This window comes from Plectropomus leopardus, chromosome 14, assembly GCF_026936395.1.
Source record: "Plectropomus leopardus strain MGB_pleo_1.0 chromosome 14, ASM2693639v1, whole genome shotgun sequence".
Classification (NCBI taxonomy): Eukaryota; Metazoa; Chordata; class Actinopteri; order Perciformes; family Serranidae; genus Plectropomus; species Plectropomus leopardus.
Genome location: NC_142189.1, coordinates 24,091,973 through 24,111,996, shown reverse-complemented (window position 1 = coordinate 24,111,996; position 20,024 = coordinate 24,091,973). Strand labels below are relative to the sequence as shown.

The following is a 20,024-nucleotide window of genomic DNA, read 5'->3' as shown; positions in this document are numbered from 1 at the left end:
CATAGATCATGTGCGTCAGGCTACAACTGGAATTACCGTATTGACACAAGTATAGCGCTATGATGCGGGAGAGGGCATTAGGAAAAGCTGCGTTAGGTATGTGGTCTGCATGTGAGGACTAAAAAAGTGTAGTTACGCATTTACAACAGCAGACTACGCTTGCACAACACAATTAACTGGAGCAAGATACCTTCACTGACAACTACCAACAATGTCAGGTGTGAAAGATGAAGAAAAGCCAGCCAAATTTACGGTAACGTTGTAGCTTTTACACCAAAGTGTTTCTTCTTCTTCGTCGTCGTCTTTATTTTTTTAACGCCGCTTAATATGTAACGTTGTTTCTTATTTTTAAAAAGTATATACAAAAACAATAGGTTGTTGCCGTATGTCTCTATTTGTAAGAACATACACTGCCGGAGTCACTTAGCTTGGTTTTTAATTTAGTTTACAGCTGCATCCTTTTTGTTAGTACTGCTTGCATACATAACCCATAACCCTCAGTGGTGGGTGGATGTTTGGAAGCGCGGCGTCTGCAGCATAATTAAAACATGGCGGACTCGGAGGAATTTAGACTTAAACGATTAAAGGTAGGAAATCCTAACCTAGAATATCAACAGCACTCAGACGATAAGCTAAATGGTTTAGCTCCTATAGCTACATAATAAGACACTAACTTATTGTAGGCTAGCTTCCGGTCGAGATGTGCACATTTAAGCTAACATGAGCTAGTTAGCATACGACCCTGTAGCTTGTTGCTATTCAGCACTGATGCATGCCACCACGCCAAGCTCCGACTAACCGCATGGCAATGTGATAATTAGCAAAAAAAAACATGTTTAACAGAAAATGACGCAGGTCTTTTTGTGAAACTCAGGAGCCTTAATTCATCCAGCACTGCAGCTGTGTGTTGTTGTTGGTTGCTGGTTTCACTGAGCCTTTGCATCGCGGAGGGCTGCTGCTGCTGCTGCTGCTGCTGCGAACAATGAAAAGTGGAGATTTTATTGGATTTAACATGCAAGTCTCTGAAACTGCATTTTTATCGACGGCTGTATCAAGTACTGCTATGTCTAACTGGATTGTTTGGTGTGCTTGTTTAAGTTTACAAACGTGCCATTACGCGATAACTGGTGTTTTTTTTTTAAAGGAGTTTGGTGGGACACCCCCTCTTTACCACTGATGCATGAGGCCTGTAGCCATTATAATCAATAATAGCCAGACACTGACTACACTTAGCCAGTTCCTTAAAAACGTGGACATTAATAGGATAAATTCAGTGAAGGTTGGACTTCAGGGATAAATGTTTGTCCTCCCATCTAACCAAAGTGATTTACACTACCTACTGTCACAATTTAGGAGATTGTTGTGCTTGTTACCATCTGTAAAAGATGGAGAAGTTGGCTTTCCACCCAGTTGCATCAAATATGGGTTTGCTGCTGGAGGCAGACTGTGTGTGGGCACCTGCTGGGCAAGTCATGGCTATAGTGGGTGAAGACAGAGCTGCAATGTGTAGTAGTCGGACTGTTATACCCTTTTCTTGCTGCAGGCATTTAGACATGTGATAACAAGAAGAGCAAAAATATATTTTACCACTTTAAAGGTGGCTGCATTGCATTAAGGTGACCCAACCAATACCTGTCTGCATGCTGTCTCACTGACATGGCTTTTAGTTGGTGAAGAGACATAATGTATGTAATTAGATTCACCTTTGCTTTCCCTCCCATGAAAGCATAGGTGAATCTTATGACTTTGAGTGTAACCTCCGATGTTATGGTTAACTATAGATACATGAATGCCTGCCTTTCTGTCTTTTAGTGCTTAATGTGAGACTTAATTGATCTGAAAAATACAGTTGTGATGTACAAATGGCCCTCCCTCTGTGCAGCTCAAATCAGGTTTGTGAGGAATACTTAAACACCATTGCATTGTTGTCTGAGGTGATATCAGCTGGAGGTTTGATTAGATAAATAAGGAAATAAGGAGGAATATTGTATACAATACTGTTTGAGTTAACTCTTTGGTATCCATAGCAGCTTCTCTGGGTTTCCTAACTTTGTCAGAGGTTGTCTGTGTCCTTATTTTTCTGAATAAATCTGAGTAAAGAATTGTTTAAGTTTTATAGAAAGCTTAAGCTATATCTATATGGTATTTATAGTAAGGTTGAAAGTTTCCCAAGCTGTTTTTACATAGAGATTGCACTATAGGACCACTACCAAGTCTGTTCTTTATGCCTCCTTTGCATTTTTACACAGAACCAAACAATGGTGGCATCATCCTGCTCCAGAACCAAAAGAGGTGTGACGGGCATGACTTTTAACACAACAGCGTTGCTTCTCATGTGAAATATAACATATGCATCAGTGGCATAAGATGACAATAACGATCATTTAAAGTCCCTGTTGTACGGCGGCTGATCTCGTCCTCTGCTGGGAGGGTAAGGCGTTCCCAAATGTCATTTTTCCCAATGTGCAGACATTTACAGCCACTCTTCTTCCTCTTTTGAGTTCGCAGCTAATGGCTTTTAGCTGCTTTTTAAATCACCTGCAGTGGGTCGTGTATATAACATGTTGTCAAAACGTCACACCTGTCCTCCCTATGGTTCCGTCTTTCTGGCTGTCCTGTTTAAACAGACACCATTATGGCTCTGGTACTACCTCCTGTGGCTTAAAGACTAGACAACTTGGTTTCCCCATTCTGCAATAGTGTCTTATATACAGAACAGCGAGGTGGCATAACAACGCTGTATTTCCACCTTGAACAGGCAGTGTAAAAAATGGCAACAGTAATGGACATGTTGTTACATTTTACATTATAAGGGTATGAACAGTTATTAGGTCTGACACTGAAAAATAGAAGATAAAAGTTCATGCTCCCTTAGTTTTACCCTTTTCTCCCCTACAGCATGAGCAGCAACTGTCCAGAGTATTTGATGAAGTGATGGGGCTTGGAGAATTTGCTGACTCCTCCAGGGGATCTGCCAGCTCATCCAGGAGTGGTGGTCAGGATGAGACTAAGGGAGTAGACGAAACTTCAGGACAAGGGGAACACCAACAAGCAGAAGAAGAGGACAGCAACGGCAGCAGACAAGAAGAAAAGATGGATGAGGGGATGGGAGAGTCATCCTTTCCACCCATATCCTCCCCTCCCTCAGTGCGACGCTCCTCGTTTAGCATGGGAACCACCGAAGGAGGAGGGGGGGGAGGAAGTGGAGGGGCAGCATTTGATGATGCACTGGATGGCCTTCCTTCGTATGGACCAGAGGAAGAAGATGATGAAGACTGGCACTTTGCCCTGCCAATGGGCACCCTGGAGGATGTTAACGTGAGTAAGACAAACAGGAAAACAGGCCAGCAAGGAGTGGGGAACAACGTAACTCGAGGCGAATCTTTTGCTCAAGAGGAAGAGAGGGAAGCGAGCAGTGGGTCTGCCAACACCTCCCATTCCTCCCAGGACCACACACCTGATAACAGCCGAGGTAAAGCTCCACGCACATATGAAGGTTTAGAGAGCTGTAACAACAACTGATCTCCAATGCCATATTGTAAGTGTCTATCTAGTGTATCACAACATCTTCACCTGAACATATTTTTTTTGGGGGGGGGGTTATCATTAACAGGACAGAACAACAATTAACATATCAAATTTAGTTTATTTTGTCATAGCGAGTACTATTCCGGCTGTGAAAACAGCTGCATAATGTTCTCTGTGGCTTTGAAGGGCTTTTACAGGCGTCCAGAAGTCTTTAAAAATATCCCAGATGATGTCACAGTGATTTCACAGTTATGAGCGCAGTATGCGAAATGTATAATCCACTATTTTTGGGCGTTGGCCTACACTTGAGACAAAAAGTCCGGATATTTTGGCCTCTGCTGCTTTGAGGTTAACCAGTTTTTTTTCTGCCTCTTTTGAATATATCAGCCCTCTGGAAGTGCAATACTGTAAGGCTGCTTTGTCCTTTTTAAGCAACTGTGACTAGTCATCGCTTGTAGTTTGTGCACCATTGTTCACCAAACTTCAAAAATTCACGACTAAAAAATATATGGAGTAGAGCAAAAGTTACCCAAATTTAATAGAAGTTTGTTAATGATTTTTTTCCCCAGTGAAAATCCACAACATGTGCTGGGAGGAGTGCTGAATTCTGGGTCTATTGGCAATGAGTGACCCAGTTAGTAGGGGAGTAACAATAAATGCATTTGTACTGAACCGTTTGGTACGGGGCTTTTGGTCTGCTACACATTACAAACGATTCTTTGAACTAATTCTATTACATTTGGAATATAAAATATAAAGCTTAAATTATGGGGAACTTAAGAGACACGCTGGGAGGCACGCCACATTGAGCTAGCTCGCTGGAATATGGTTAGTGGTGCCATTACCAGACCAGAAATAGAAGATCCTCCGATAACCTACGGGTCTGCTACATGATAGTCGGTTACATGATCAGTAGAAATAACAAACTACACGTTAATGTTATCTCTGCAGCATTTAGGCAGGTTTACCCAGCTGATTGTGGTGGTAATCTGTCGTGGAAAACACAGGCTTTAAAAAACTAAGCCACTCAACAATATTCCTTCACGAGCCCATTTCAGCCAGACCGTTACTCCTGCTTTGTACAAAAATACAAAAGTTATTTTATTTTTTTTTTTAACAAAACAAGGATATTTCTTTGGCATTTCAGAAACTTCAGAACTGCTTCCACAATAATACAAAAAAACATTTTATATTTTAAAAGGAGTGGCTTTTGTTTTATATGCTGCTTAGAAGATGGGTCACTCAGGTATAGCTCCACCATTGTTCAAGGTCATAAAAGATCATACATTATCATTTTAGTTTTAATAATTTAAAAATGTTAAAAATCAAGGAAACTAATACTTTTTGCTAAATTGAAAACCGAACCATGACACCACTGTGACATATCGAACCGAACTGTGGATTTTGTGAACCGTTACGGGTACCAATTATCATTCTTAGTTTAGGACAAGACTGTTCAACAACATTGTGTCGTCACATGAAAATTGTAGCCTTGTTTATCTAGTTTTTCTATTTTATGATATTTTATCTTTATTTATCGTGTATTTTTTTGTGCCACGTTCAAGTGCAACTTTTACCGAAAGACATTAGGCAATACTTTTTTTTTTTTTTTATTTTAGGTCGGCCGGGTGTGTCAGGGTTAGATATGTGCTGCCTCAATTTGCATATGCTTGGGAATTGGGCAGCTTTAATTTATCAAAACAAAACACGAGATGAACATGCCAGGACTGTTGTTCCATAGCAAGAAAAGGAAAGGTAGTCTAAAATGCTCTAAAAATTTGTTTTATATGTGCACTGGAATTGTTTAGATGAAGTCTGCACTGTTTTAATTGAACGTTTTCTTCTCTACCTGTCTTTCAGATGGAGGTGTCCTGACCCAGACAGAGGAGACAGAAGACAGCCAGCAGGGAGAGGTATGGATCTGGAAAGATTAAGTAACTGCAGTTATAATATCTTTGAACTTGAAGCAGGTAATTAAGAATTCTCTTTATTATTTCAGAGGTCAGAGGCAGCACCAATGGAGGACAGCAATCCTCCAAGTGTGAATATTAAAGATGAGCCCATTGATGAGGGCTACGACGCTGCTTTACTGCCTCAGAGCTCCATCAGACAGATCAAAGAAGAGCTGGAGCATCAAGAGGTAAAGTTATCAGTATGCGTCTGCTGTTTATGTTCAAGTGTAGCTTTCTAATTTTCATATTGAACAATAGGAGAAGATTCACCCAGAAAGTAATGATATATTTGGATTGAAGCCCAGTTTGGCAGACACCCCAAACTGTGTGTGCGTAATAATAGGGGAGTATTTCAGAGTTATACAGAAACTCTACACATTTTCTTTCTTCTGAAAGAGCATAATTAACCACTTTTTCCATGTGTGTTCATTTCAGGAAGAGCTGAGGATCAGCTCTGTCTACTCCGTAGGTGGAGCCAACACTTTCGCACCCCCTACCAGTGAGTTTATTTATTTGTTAATTTTGACATGTTTTTTCTCAATTTAACATCAAAGGTGGCATTTTGTAGTGGTCATATTGAGTCCTGTTCATGTTTAAAAGTTATATAATAAGAAGAATTTGGCAGGAAGCTACTGGGGGCAGTTATTTAAAGTCTGAGGCTTCAAAGCAGGGTGCCCCGTTAATATTGTGGGCAGTCTAGTTCCTGCTCGCAAGAGTTAATGGGTTAGTTTGGCCATGCTGACCAAATGACTATCTGGCACTAAAAGAAGGTGAAAGAAAAATGTCTCAAAGCATTCATAGCAAGCCATAATTTAGCTCTTTTAAAACATATTTTGGCAAAAAAATTTTATCAATTAAAATTAAAATTTCAAAATAAAGTATAAATGTGTTACGTCCAACTTAAAAATTCAGTGCATCACCTGGCAGAAAGCACACATACACATTTTTAACTCACAGTATGTATTTATTTGCTTATAAAACAATTTTCATCATGATCAGAAATACTTTATTGATAACCAAGGGGGAGATGGGTAAGCAGGAGACACTGCAACAGGCTGCATGCATGATCGGTGCAGGCGCACCAATGATCCTGGCAATAACATTGCTTCTGTGTAGTTGGATCAGTTAGCAGGACAAATATCCTACTAGGAGGGATGAACAACTTTGTGAACTTTACGAACCCGAATAGCGCTTCCAAAAAGTCCCACTCAGTATGCAGGTCCATGTAGCAGAATGGTAATGTGCTATAGTGGAGCTAAAACTGTCCTCCAGTCTAAAATCATCAAAATAATTTTCCTGGCCTGTTCAATACTACTAACTGTCAAATTTCTGACAGTTTTTTTTTTTTTTTACATCCATGTCTCGAAATTATTTGCATTCCCTGTTGAATTTCCAGACCTTATAGCAACTTAACAGCTGAATGACAAAGGTCTGCCGTCAGACTTTTACTTAAGCATGTTTATGCACCATCAGGATGGATTCACAGATCACTCCACCGTTTTCACATTGTTGAAACTCTAAAATTAAGTAACTTTAATGGAAACCAGTAAAGACTTGTTCCATTATGACGATTTAACTAATTTAAGCAAACTTTAGGGCTATGTGGGTTAAATTTAAAATGCCATTTGCATACATTGGGAAACCTCTGTTATGGTCCTTTAAGCAGAAGACCCTTTAATGTCTGAAACTAAGACAAATAATAGCTGGAAAAACACAATTTAACAGCGACTGCACTCAATTAAGATATTCTGGATCTGGAGCAGTGGTATTGTGCATGCTAGTTGACCAGAATAGTTTATTCAGGCACTAAAAAGGAACATAGTCCGTTTAATATTATCAGCTGCATCTGTGTCAGCAGCCCGTGGTTAAAAACTGCACATTTTCCATGCATGTTTGTTATCATTAAAAGTGATCCAAAAAAAAATAATTTCTCCTACTTTACCAACCTTTATCCTCTTATCCGTTCCAGTGCCTCCAGCAGTCCCAGCTCCCCCTCCGGCAGCCATTTTTATCCCAGGCAGAGGTGCTGTCCTACAGGCCATGGCTCCCCTCCCTCTCAGACCACCAGTTCCAATCCCAAGTTCACTTCCAGCTCTGATTCCAGCACCTCCACGCCCACCTCCGCCCGCTGTTCCTGGTAGTGTTCGCTGCAGTGGCTGCTCTAAGGTACTATTGTAAGACCTGCTACATTAGATGTGCACATGGAATGGAAACATGGAATGTTTCAATGGTATTTTGAATAATGAATTGTAATTAACATAACATTGACAGAGAAATAAATATTTGTTACATTGTTGAGTTATATTGATGACATGAGAAGCAGAAATTATCATTTTTAATGTGTCAGGACTTTGGGCAGAAATGTGTTTTTTTTCTTTTTTTTTTTAACTCTTGTCATGTTTTGTAAATGTTTGTAGGTTCTGCTGAAAGGCCAAACAGCATTCCAGAGAAAAGGTTCGACGCAGCTGTTCTGCTCCACAGTCTGTCTGACTGGCCATCTGCCTCCAGCCAACAAGAACCGATCGTGTTTCCAGTGCAACAGGTACATCTTTGTTTCCACTTCACATCGTTATGAACTTAAATCAGGGTTTCGTTTCACTGCCATAAACTGGCCGTTGGCTTGCATAAGTTTTATTTGTTACCACATAAAAATGTTCATAGTTAGAATGATGGGTGTTCTTGTTTAAAGCAAAAATGTGTTTGCTTAAAGGTACTTCGCTTTTTCTGACCTTATTGTCCGTTGGAGAAATGGGAGTGGAAAGGGTGCCTCAAGGGAGCAAGGCATTTCCACCATATTGATATTTCTAATGCCTCTCTGGATCATTGCATTTGTTATGTTGTAATATACTGTATGGCCATTTAATTCTTTTGTGGCATAATTGGTGAATTGCCTGCTCAGTGGTCTCCATGTTGGCGATGGCAGAGGCCATAGGCATATGTTTTCGACCATTCAGGCGCTGTAGGCGATAAAAACCTGTGACTACTGCAGTCATTTGACCTGGGTGTGAATGCTCATCATACACTTTCCCATTGCTTTAAAAAGCCAGATGTTAGCAGGTGGTTGCGGTCTTTTGTACAGTAAAAATGAGGCTTTTGTCTTCAACATGCTCTACATTCGACATGGTTAGGATTGGCCTGCCAAATCTCAAGTTGCTAGAAATCTGCCTGAACATCAGGGAGACTAGAAATGTGTTAAAAAAGGCAAATAAAACATGAGCTCTTATATTTGTCTGGTTCCCATGTTAAATAACCTCCTGTGAAACCTCCTCCTTGATGTATTATTACACTCCTCTTCATGACAATGGCTTCTTACACTATGTCCACACACTGTTCCCTTGAAACATTTAAGCTTGATTTCATAATAAAAAATAATGTCTGTCAATAAGAATTTTTCGTCCTCTTCGCCACTTTGCCCACCCCCCTCCACCGCCACCCCAATCCTGCTTTCATCCTGAGTTTTTGACGACTCTCTTTATTCCTTGTGCTGTTCTGTCTGCAGAGAGATTCTGCAGCCCAGGGACATGATCACGATTCCAGGAGACGACGGCAACTACATTAACTTCTGTGGACAGTTCTGTCTGTCTGTCTTTAGACACAAGAAGAAACAGCCTGATAAGGGTCCTGATAAGTGGACTGACAAACGGCCGGAGAAGAAACCAGAGAAGCCACCTGAGAAACAAGTGGAGCGACAGCCTGAAAAGCCCTTTTGCAGTGTCTGCAAAGTCTCTAATAGGGTAAGAAAAACAAAAGGCTAGCTTTTACAGTGAATTTGTAAAATTTTGCGTCGTAACGCTACAGTCTTAATTCTCTCTCTTGTTTTCAATTGTTTCATCTTAACAGCAGATTGAGCATGAGGTCACCCATCAAGGTCGTCTGCACAGACTCTGTAGTAATGCTTGTTTTGTAACATGGCGAAAGATGCGGCAGTTAGCCATGAACTGCTGTGAAGGCTGCGGACTTTACTGTAATAGCAACTCAGGCTCCTGTCACACGCTCACAATAGAAAGGTCTCAGCTCAACTTCTGCGGACCCACCTGTATTAGCACCTACAGACAGGTATGTGTTTGTGTAAAAGATTGGGTTTTTTTTTAAAAACTTTGGTTCCTTTTAAAGCAATGATTGTCATTATTTATGACAGGGGCATGTAGGATTAACACTGCACTAGCCATTTTTGTAAATTAGTGGCTCCAAATGGTAATATAATGAGACTGAGGTTTCAGAAATCATATAACATCAGACCATCACCTAGAACACCCTCATGTTCATCAGGTAAATGTAGCAAATCCTTTTCAGTATGAATTGTGTTTTCCCACAGACCTGCAGAAAGCTGGTTTCCTGTGCCTGCTGTCACAAAATGGCAATAGTGTCCTCCACCATCATGGAACGAGACCAAAGGGGCAAAATACAGCTTTACTGTTCAGCTACATGTGTGGAACAGAGTCGACCACCCCGACACGTTCTCACTGGTAGGACGCACCCCCGAAACACGCACTCATGTGCCTAGATTAGCTGGTATATGAGGTCTTAAATACGGAACTTGCAAGAGGTTTCAGATCTTTTCAGTGTATGGTTGGATTATCTTTCTAATTTCATATCGGCCAATCGTGGTTACTGGAGATGATGATTGATGATTGATGATTCAGTCGCCAGGGGGAAGGAGGTTATGCAACAGCATGCCAGTGTGTGCCAGAGTCTGAATAGATTTGCACTATTTGCTTTTTTGGATTTAAGCAACTTTACTTTAAAGCACTTACCTCTTGATTTACACGTACAGTTTTCTATTTTAAGTATGTTTTGGATTTCTAAGAGAAATGTCATGGTTATTCAAATTTCCATTATTGAACTGTTAATGGGTGCATAAACCCATTTCTACTGTCTTTTTTACCCTTATAATAAAATTCTTAGTAGTGATAGTAGAACATTTATTTGTTTTTATTAAAAAAATATTTTCTGTTTATCCTTTTTTAATATCATTATTAACATTTAAAGTTTATTTTGGATTACAATCACAAATAATCATCTGGAGTGTGGCTCAACGTGAAATAGCTTGGAATAATTAAACCTTGCAGCTCTCTGAGAGCAATACAGTTTAAGTTACATGAATAAACATTTTACAAAAGAGTGTTACCATTTTATTTCAATATTTAAACATATGAAAAATTATTTAAAAGCAATGTCCCTCTATACAAAAATTGTCTCTCTTTTTAAAATGTGTGTCTGTGGTTGGTGTGACATTACAGCAACATGTTCCATTTAACATAATTATTTTGTATTTAACATCACAATCCAAATCATGTCCAGAACCTTAACTACTCTTATGGTACACAGACATATGGAGAAGGGAGATGACAAGTTTCAGAAAAGAGACAATAAAAAAACTGCTTTGTAATTAAAGATTCAAAATTCTCATTGTCACTCCTGCTGATAAATATCTCTAAATACACAGTAAGGTGTAGATTCTACAGATTGTTTTTCCATCATCTTATTTCTAATAGTTATTTAGTTAAAATTGCCTTAATATCTGTGTTATAAAATATAAAAAAATCATTGATTATCCTTCAATCATAAAATCAAATAGAATCAAATAGTCAATTGGCATAACCAGTGACTGTAATAATCTTCACACTGATTTGTGGAAACATACCAATGAAAAGTCATCATTGAATTTAAAACATTACAAATGGCACCCTACTTTGCATCACTGCAGCTTTTATTACACCTAAAGTCAATAAAAGCTGTTTCATTATTAATAAATACACATCATGCATGCTCACATACTAGCAGTTGTTTTTTTTGTGTTTTTTTTAAATGTTACCTTTTTCCTTTAGGTGCTGCGTTCCCCTGCTGTCAGTGCAAGGTGTCAGCTGTTCCTCAGTATCATCTGGCCATGGTGGACGGCACCATTCGTAACTTCTGCTCCTATGACTGTGTTTCTATATACAGGGTAAATGCAACAGGAGCAAAGAAGCTTTTTTGTATCTAAAAAAAGATTTTTTAAAAAGATTTCTAAAATTAGATTTACATTGCTGTCAATATCCCCCCGTGTCTTTACAGAAGACCGGGAACACCTCGCAGCCGGACCTGACCAATGGAACCTCCGTTCACAAGGACTCCTCCCTCAGAGATGCCCCCAAACCGGGGCCGTCTGCTGGAGCCAGCTCAGTCCCCCCCATCCCTCAGGACTACCCATCTTCAGTGCCCTACCCCGGCCACCATCACAGTCACAGCTCAGTGCCCCCACTGGTGCCTCCCTACCCAGCCATGTCCTCCCCCTCTGTCCCAGGTCAAGTCCAGGCCAGAGCACCTGCTGATAAGCCCCTGAAACCAGCAGAGGGCGGACCCAGTGACTCCTCCAAGCTGACCTGCCATCAGTGCAGCAATCAGATCAACATAAAGCCGCTGCTATTCAGTCACCAGGTAAGAAGCACAGCTCACATGCACATATAGACCCTCACTATATACAAATACTCAACTTTAACCCTTAAAGCAAGCCGCATGACAAGTTTAACCCTCATGAACTAACAATAATGATGACATTACTGTGTTTTTGTTTTTCCCACAGGGTCGTATTTCCATGTTCTGCAGTAGAAAGTGCTGTGAGCAGTATAAAACCCAGAAGAATATCCTGATTGTGTGTGAGTGCTGTAAACAGGAGAAAGTGCATTTTGATACCATCAGTTATAACCAACAGGACCTGGTCTTCTGCAGTGAAAGTGAGTAAACCTAGAAATTGCCTTTTTCTTTTTACCCTCTCCTTTACAATGTTTTCAGGTATTTTTGTGACTCAATGGGAAATAATTATAGCCTTAAAGATAATTATAAAAGTACGAAATTGCAAATGCGGGAAGTCTCACTAATGCTTGTTGACCAGGTTTTTCAGTCACAATTATGACAAGATCAGACCCAAAATTATGACAAAGTACAGCTTTGGCCTTCCCTGCTTTTGTATTAATAGTCAACATGAGTCTAAAAGCCAAATTTAATCAGTGTGATTGGACTTGTGGGCTGAGATGTATGTTTATAGTAGTTTAAATACCCATTCTGTGTTCCAGGCTGTAAACTACTTTTCAAACATGACCTAACATCTCGCAACAAGGATCATCCCTGGCGTCCCTGCACCTACTGCTCCGGCATCGGGCAGAAGATGCTGCACAGTCACTATGGAGGCAGGATGGAGGAGTTCTGCAGACCCCACTGCATGTCCCAGTACACTGTACTTTACTATGGGGTAAGGAGACAAATGACACTGTACATTTCATGCCATTGAATTAAAGAGTGTCTTACTATGTTTTTGGTTTTTTTCTTAGTGTGCGTTTGTTTCTTTTTTTTAAATCTTTCTCCATCCTCTCTCTTCTCCTGTCTTTTCATCCCTCCGTCTCCTCCTCTGCAGATGGGTCGATGTGACAGTTGTAGGAAACAGGGCTACATGACCGAGAAGCTGCAGTGTTTGGGTTCCGTCCGTAATTTCTGCAACATGACCTGCCTGCTGCAGTACTGCAACATGCATTTTGAGATGAGCCAACACAGCAGCAGTAACGGTACTGGAACGGCCCCACAAACACCATATGGTAAATTGTGTCATCATCAGTGTTATACAAGATGATGTTGAGTCTACATGCTGACAAGCATGTGCTAGTTAAAGTAAAACACCTAAAATGGTGTTTATCACAAGTTCCAGCTAACTGAAAAGTAGACGAGGCTAGTTCCCATGGCATGTGGGAGCTGATCTGTTGCAAGGACACGTCATAGTTGGTTTTTAAGTTTGTCTGTTAGAAGAGATTTCTTTGGCTGATCATTTAAGTCTTGGCTCAAAGTATTCCTGCAAAATATTAAATGTTAATGATTAACTAAGCAAATCATTACTCATTTTTAAATTATGTGATATTCTTGATTAAAGGTTCACAGTGCAGGGATTGTTGGTTACTGTTTCTAACAGTATCACCAGTGAAACTAAAAGCCAACCTCAGATTCACTCCCGTACACTATGTTAGTGTTTGTCTGTGCTGAGTCCTTCCACTCAGATGTGTGCTGTTTACGGTCTAAAACCTGGTCACCCCCTTTTGTAAAATCCTGACATCACCTGTGTGCTGTGCCCAAGAACATCACAACCATAGCAAAACAAGAAGAAATGAAGGCAGAGGTCAGAGTCTCTGCAGATAAATACACCGCCGCACATTTCAGTCATAAATGATAATTAAGAGGGATACTTTTGTGTTAGTCTAATGTGGAGAATCTTGCGAAGTATACCTTAAACAATTTAACAAACTCAGCTAATCTGCGTCATCAGGACTGTGTGGGTGTAGTTTGACTTGATTGACAGCAACCAAACAACCCACCAACTGCCATCAGATTCAGATTTAAATGTTGCTAAATCCAAATTAATATACAGAAGTACAGGATGTCACCTTTTTCATACTGAGTCCACCTGCTGTGTTGACATGCTTTTTTTTTTGCTTTTTTTTTACATAGGGCAGGGAAACAGTTAAAGTGTAGGAAGCATATGAGGCAGAAAGTATGGCATTGAAGCTCTGTCAGCTTCAAACAGCAATCTTAACAGAAGCATGTGGTAGATACACTGTAATTAACTGTTTCACAGCAACAGAGAACCTTTTGTATTTATATTCAGAAGTCCAGAAAATGTTTCTAGTGGTGTATTTTATTCACTAAGCTGTTGGTTCAGGTGGTGTTTAGTTTTTGTGCTGCAGAGCTTTGTTTCAGGTCAGCATGACCAGCATGTGCCGTTCTGTGTGTCAAGTTCAGGTGGAGTGAAAACCACATCCAATCAGCACAATATGGCACTGTGTCAGTCAGGTTTTGGAGTGCACCCAGTGAGCAATGGATGGAGGGAAAAATAAAATCAGTAATCTCACATGTGAAGTTAACCCTTCTGCTTTGTTTCTCTCTTCTTCCAGCTCCAACCCAGCCCCACCACTCCTCAAAGATGAATCCTGTCATAGCTGATGTCGTGTCACTGGCCAATGGCTCTGCCACTCAGCCCAGTGTGTCAGCAGATACTGCTTTTACTGGTCAGTTGTATCAGAAGATAATTGTCGTATCAGTTAATTGTTTGTAGACATGTATGATTTGCAGTGGGGCTTAATGCAGTGCTGTCATACTTCAATACCTCTTTTGTAGGAGCACTTCCGACCTCTGCTGACGGCAAAAACCTTGACCATGTATGTACTCGCAACACACAATCCACTGCAGATAAATTTATGATTAGGAACTAGATCAGATCTTTTGTACTTTGTTTATTTTCTGCTGTTTTGTTTTAATATTTATCTGCAGGCCAGTACTCAGACTGATGCCATGCGAGTGCCTGTCCCCCGTCGACGTCAAATGAAGAACAAGTCGGTTCTGTGTCGTCCCTTCACCATGGACCAAGAAAGCATGTGCCAGATGCCCACAGCTTCCACCGAATCAGCAGGTAACTACAAAAAACACGAACACAAGTTCGGGTAGTTTAGCTTTGTTACACAGGACACAGAACAGCTGCACAGCAGGATTTAAGTACACAAGTTTCACCTATGTAACTATGTGACATCCAGCAACTTCCTGACAGGAAAGTCATTACAGAGTGTCCTAATACCAGGTGGATATTAAGTGCACTTGCTGCTCACTGTTTATACAGACATTTGAAACATTATATTTAAAATCTGTCTTGATTTTTCACCATAAACATTAACATTATATTGGTTATTCTTAGACACACTGTGACGGTGTTGTATTCTCAGTCCTGCTTGGTAAAAAATCATTCTCAAACTTTTCCTTGTGTGTCTTGTAGGGCTGCAACTAATGATTATTTTGATAATTGATTAATAGGTTGATTATTTTTTCGATTAATTGGATTTAAAAAAAATAGAATAGAAATAATAATAAAATAAGCTTTTTTTTTCTCCCATCACTTCGTTCAAAAACAGACTATCATTGACAACAGTGCAAAAAGTGCATGAACAGGTGGTTGCTTGAACATCCCTGAACTGTCAAAATAATGTTAAATTATAAATAACTACAAAATCAAATATGAAACAATTCAAAAACTAAATGTTGACTGCTTTTAAAACATACCGTTATGTTTCCTTACTTTAAAACTGAACATACGTGTTTTTCTTACCCTGCTTTTGAGCTCTCCTCCTCACTTTCGTTTTCGTTTTAGATGCTGCATCATAAACGTCATGCTCGCGTGCCGTGCCGTGCCGTGCTGTGTCACTTTTGCATATTTTGCAGCTAACACACATCCTTGTTTTGCATAACCTGAAGTGCTCCCAAACCTTTGAAGTTTTCGTACAAAAGTTACTCTCTGCCTCCGCCATGCCTCTTGGCTTCTCCTGTCTGAATGTGATATAAACAGTCCTGCGACACAGCGACTGACGTAATAATCGCGCGACACAACGAAGCGATAATTTTATTCGTTGCCAGCACATTTAATAATCGATTTCATGGATTCATTGTTGCAACCCTAGTGTCTTAATCAAACAGCTAGTGGAGGTTTAGATTTCACTATGAGACAGCTGCTACACTACTACATATTTTCCTATGACACAAATCAGAGAAGCAAATTAGAACCCTAGAATGTTGAAAAGTCAAAAACAACTTTTGATTTCATACTTTTCAGAATGTAATATTGAGCTTGCTCAGGCTCTTATTCTCACATGCCACACAGGGTGGACAGTGATACACTGGGCTAATATTGATTTTCTATTTAATATAGAATAACAGGTTTTCTGCCAAGACAAAGGTGACATTCTGCAGTGGGGCTGAGGGATTATGGCAAAAATCAAAATCACTGTTTTAGTCAATAATATGATGATTATTGATTTAACATGATTACTCATTGACTGTGGAAACATTATGCATTCATTTAACTTTTAAAAACCTGCCTTTATAACAGAGGATTTATTTGAAATCTACATATAAGCCAAGTGAAATGGTAATTATAAAATAATAAAAACAAAATCTTGTTCATGATTGTTAAAACCCAAAATCAACTAAAAATAAAATTCAATTTATCGCCCAGCCCTATTCTGAAGCAAACACTTGCACTTTACTCATGGAATAATGCTTTAAAAATGAAGTGGCCAAGTCTAATAATACTAAAGTTTGGCTGTTTCAGTCAGTAATGATTGGTAAACATGCTATGCTAATACTCAAGTCATGTAATAACAATAATGTACGTAATATGCAGTTTTAGTATCACTGATTGAAGGCGATATTCACCTTCAGGAAATGGTAGTTGTGACGTTGTTTGTCACAACACTACACACCATCTAATTCACTTTCATTAATTATTTTTGCTCATTTAATAATTCATTTTTCACAACTAGCTGTTTCAATAATTGCACCAGCTCTGCTAGATAGTTCCTCACAACCTGGCCGGCCATCTGCAGATGCTTCCACATCTCCGCCGCCGTCACCGGAACCTCAGGGAGAAATTCAGCCGTGTAATGGCGTGCCAGCACGACTAACTGGACGCCATTTCCTGGGTAAGAGAGACTTTGACTCTGACTGCAAGGTCTGCTCACAACACAAGAGGAAGAGGGTGGAGGAGGAAGAAGAGCAGGAGAAGAAGAGGAAGAAGCAGAAGAAGGGCGAGGACAAGGAGCCAGAGAGGAAAACAGAAGAAGAGGCGGAGGAAGTAAAGGAAGTAAACTTGCATGATGAGACTGATGCGGAGAGAAAAGAGGGGGAACACTCGGAAACAAAGCATTGTGTGCAGAAGAGTGAGACATTGAGGAGGCAGACGTCGTATTACTGTAAGACGTGTTCAGGAGAGCCCAGTCTCTGTCCTGTGCCCTGTTTTGAACTCTACCACACCAGACTGATCTACAAAACTGCTCCTGAACTGGACACATAAGGTGAGCCTCCTTTGCAACACACACACATTACTCAGTTACACTTTAAATATATAATAACACCAGGAATGTCCAATCAGTATTGATGGTAAATGTAGTCAACTGAAGTAATAAATTCCTCATTTCACGTTACACATAGCCCTGTTGTTAGAGCCTACATGCACAGGATGCATTGTGTACAAGCTAAGGCCCAGCCAAAACATAGTGTAATGAGCTTATGCAGGTAACAAAGTAAAAACACAGTCTCAACAGTCTGAACCAGCATAAACCAACCATATCTCCACATATTCAATAACAGCGCACTACAGCTTCACTCCTTTAGCTTTTACCTTTCACAATAAATGCCCAACTTGAATTTACTCAGCATTTCTCTAAGAGGCAACACAACAAAATAACGTAAAATAGTGTTAGGTAACAAGAATATTCCCTTAGTGGTCATCTCGCTTCTGCTGGTCCTGGTTTTCTTTCCCAGTTTATCTTGGGAATCCTGAAACAGTTCTCCAGTTCTCCTCTGTCCATGTGAGGAGTAAAACTGGATGGTGATAAAACAAATGATTTTGCAAGATGGAGGATTTAATGTCTTTATTGGGACTGCATTTACCATCAAACCTTTATTGGACATCCATCAATTTTGCCATTAAATAGTAAAAAAAAAAAAAAGTTTTTAAAGAAACCCATTTTTTGTTTGAGTGCAGTGTTTTAATTGCAATGGCTGCAACTCTGTTAATGTTATTATAACATTAACAGACAATAATGTTCTTTTTCCAAGTCAATTCCACTGACTTCTTAAGAGGGTCGAGTGTATCACCCGAGTTTTTCTCTCCACAGCCTCCTGACCTGCTGCCATGAGAAGTTGTCTTCTACGCTGACCCTGGACAAAGATCAATCAGCTACAGGGTTAGCCGGTCCTAGTCACACCTACACTACTTGACTGACCTTAACTTCCTTTTTGTCTGGCTGTCGGTTGGAGTTTAACCACAAACCTTATTGACAGCAAAGGCATAGTACCCATTAGTTTACAGTGATTGCATGAATATGTACTTGCAAACTGGTAGTGCAGTGAAATAATGCACTCAAAGGGGTGTTTTGTTTTGTTTTTCTATAATTACCATAAGACAGCAGTATTTATACAGACGTGTCTCTGTATCTTCCCATAAAGCATATTTATTTTATGTGGGGATATTGTGCGTGGTCTGTAACTGATGGGCCAACAGTCTACACAAGGCTGAAATACTTCCTCAAGTGCTTCACTGACCTACAAGACCATACTGTAACATGTTAGTAAAAAATAAAAGATTTTACCTCATTAATTAATATTTGTCACAATATATTGACACGTGATTAAAGCTGATCCCGATCAAGGTACATTGTCAAGTGTCTTAAAACGTATTAATATAATGTTTCTTTTACGTTATTCACCTGATTTGTTTGTGTGAATGGACTGTGCTGCCACTTTATTTCTGGGGGGGGGTTGATGTGATACCAGTTTACATTACACGGTGAAAAGTCAATCAGTATCACTAACCAGTAATGACACCTGTTAAACCGTTTGTAACCTAATTTTTACATTGATTAAGGTCACTTGTGCCTACCTGCTTGCCCAGATGGAGCCTATGGAAAAAAAAATGCCACTGTTAATCACTCCAGTACTTGTTTCTTACAAAGCCAAATTGATTCTGATGTTTTGACGTTAGATTCAAAACGTGCCATATACAGCAGGGCAAACCCGTGAAAATCAAACTGAAAATGTGCTCAATATGGAAATGCAGTTTTGTGGAGCTGGATTCAGGCAACTGTGCAGCTTAATGTGCTTCAGCTTCAAATCACTTGAGCACTGAATTAATGTTACAGGTCCAGTGTTTAGGTTTTACAGGCATCTATTGGCAGAAATTGAGTATGATACAATAAGCTTGTTTTATTTAGTTTATAATCACCTAATAATAATTGTTGTTTTTCATTATCTTAGAATGAGCTGCTTATACCTACATACAGAGCAGGTTCTCTTTCATGTTGTTTCTACAGTAGCCCAGAACAGACAAACCAAATACTGGTTCTAGACATGGTCATTTGGGTTTACGTGTCAGCCACCGTAGGTCTCCTACATGCTTGGCACATGGGAGAAATTTCAGTAGGTTGCAATCTGTAGCCTCAGATGCCACCAAATGCTACACACTAGACAGTGATAAGATTTTTTGTGTTATTGGATTTTCTTGTAAAGCAGTGGCTCGTTTTTACAGGATTTTCCCCTCGGCGTAGATAAGCTACGACACTAATGTCTAGACAGGCACCAAACTAGAGTGAATTATCTCATTTTCTCAGAAAATGAACCTATCCAAGCTGACATTTGGGTGAAAGGCAGGGTACACCTTGAACAGGTCGCCAGACTATCACAGTGCTTCATCATAACTCAGCGAGAATTAAAGATGTTTGTTGATTCAATAAATTCAGCTATTTTTCTGTAATGTAAAGTGTTAAAGGAGATGGACTTCAGGGGGATGTCACGGGAAATGACAAGAAGAGTAGTCAGACCTCATGGATGATCTTAGGTGGATGCCCTTTAGTTTAGGTTCACAGAGGATGAGTTAACCAAAGTAGGAAATAAAGTCTGACATCTATGATGCACCTGTCAGGTATTCATAAGGCAAAAATCTGCAATCACTTGAATTTTTTTAAGTGTGTGAGTGGAGAAAAT

The 20,024-nt window shown here is 39.8% G+C and overlaps 1 protein-coding gene across 5 annotated transcripts in view; it reads left to right on the top strand.

Annotated features, from left to right (window-relative positions):
• Positions 1–47: 47 nt before the first annotated feature.
• The window catches only part of LOC121953273 (zinc finger MYM-type protein 4-like), a 33,022-nt gene continuing 13,045 nt past the window's right edge, over positions 48–20,024 (top strand). Inside the window, exons 1-19 of one of the 5 annotated variants that reach the window (XM_088087340.1) lie at positions 490–587; positions 2,250–2,431; positions 2,899–3,472; positions 5,389–5,441; positions 5,528–5,668; positions 5,916–5,979; positions 7,450–7,646; positions 7,898–8,022; positions 8,980–9,214; positions 9,321–9,536; positions 9,796–9,946; positions 11,309–11,424; positions 11,535–11,897; positions 12,043–12,193; positions 12,533–12,708; positions 12,871–13,048; positions 14,393–14,506; positions 14,616–14,656; positions 14,769–14,907. In XM_088087340.1, coding sequence (XP_087943466.1) covers positions 2,935–3,472; positions 5,389–5,441; positions 5,528–5,668; positions 5,916–5,979; positions 7,450–7,646; positions 7,898–8,022; positions 8,980–9,214; positions 9,321–9,536; positions 9,796–9,946; positions 11,309–11,424; positions 11,535–11,897; positions 12,043–12,193; positions 12,533–12,708; positions 12,871–13,048; positions 14,393–14,506; positions 14,616–14,656; positions 14,769–14,907 — 2,998 coding nt within the window. In that variant the 5' untranslated portion in view covers positions 490–587; positions 2,250–2,431; positions 2,899–2,934. Of the gene's footprint in view, positions 254–431; positions 588–2,249; positions 2,432–2,898; positions 3,473–5,388; positions 5,442–5,527; positions 5,669–5,915; positions 5,980–7,449; positions 7,647–7,897; positions 8,023–8,979; positions 9,215–9,320; positions 9,537–9,795; positions 9,947–11,308; positions 11,425–11,534; positions 11,898–12,042; positions 12,194–12,532; positions 12,709–12,870; positions 13,049–14,392; positions 14,507–14,615; positions 14,657–14,768; positions 14,908–20,024 lie in introns of those variants that run through there. The other 4 variants (XM_042500264.2, XM_088087338.1, XM_042500263.2 and 1 more) reach the window with 4 other exon arrangements.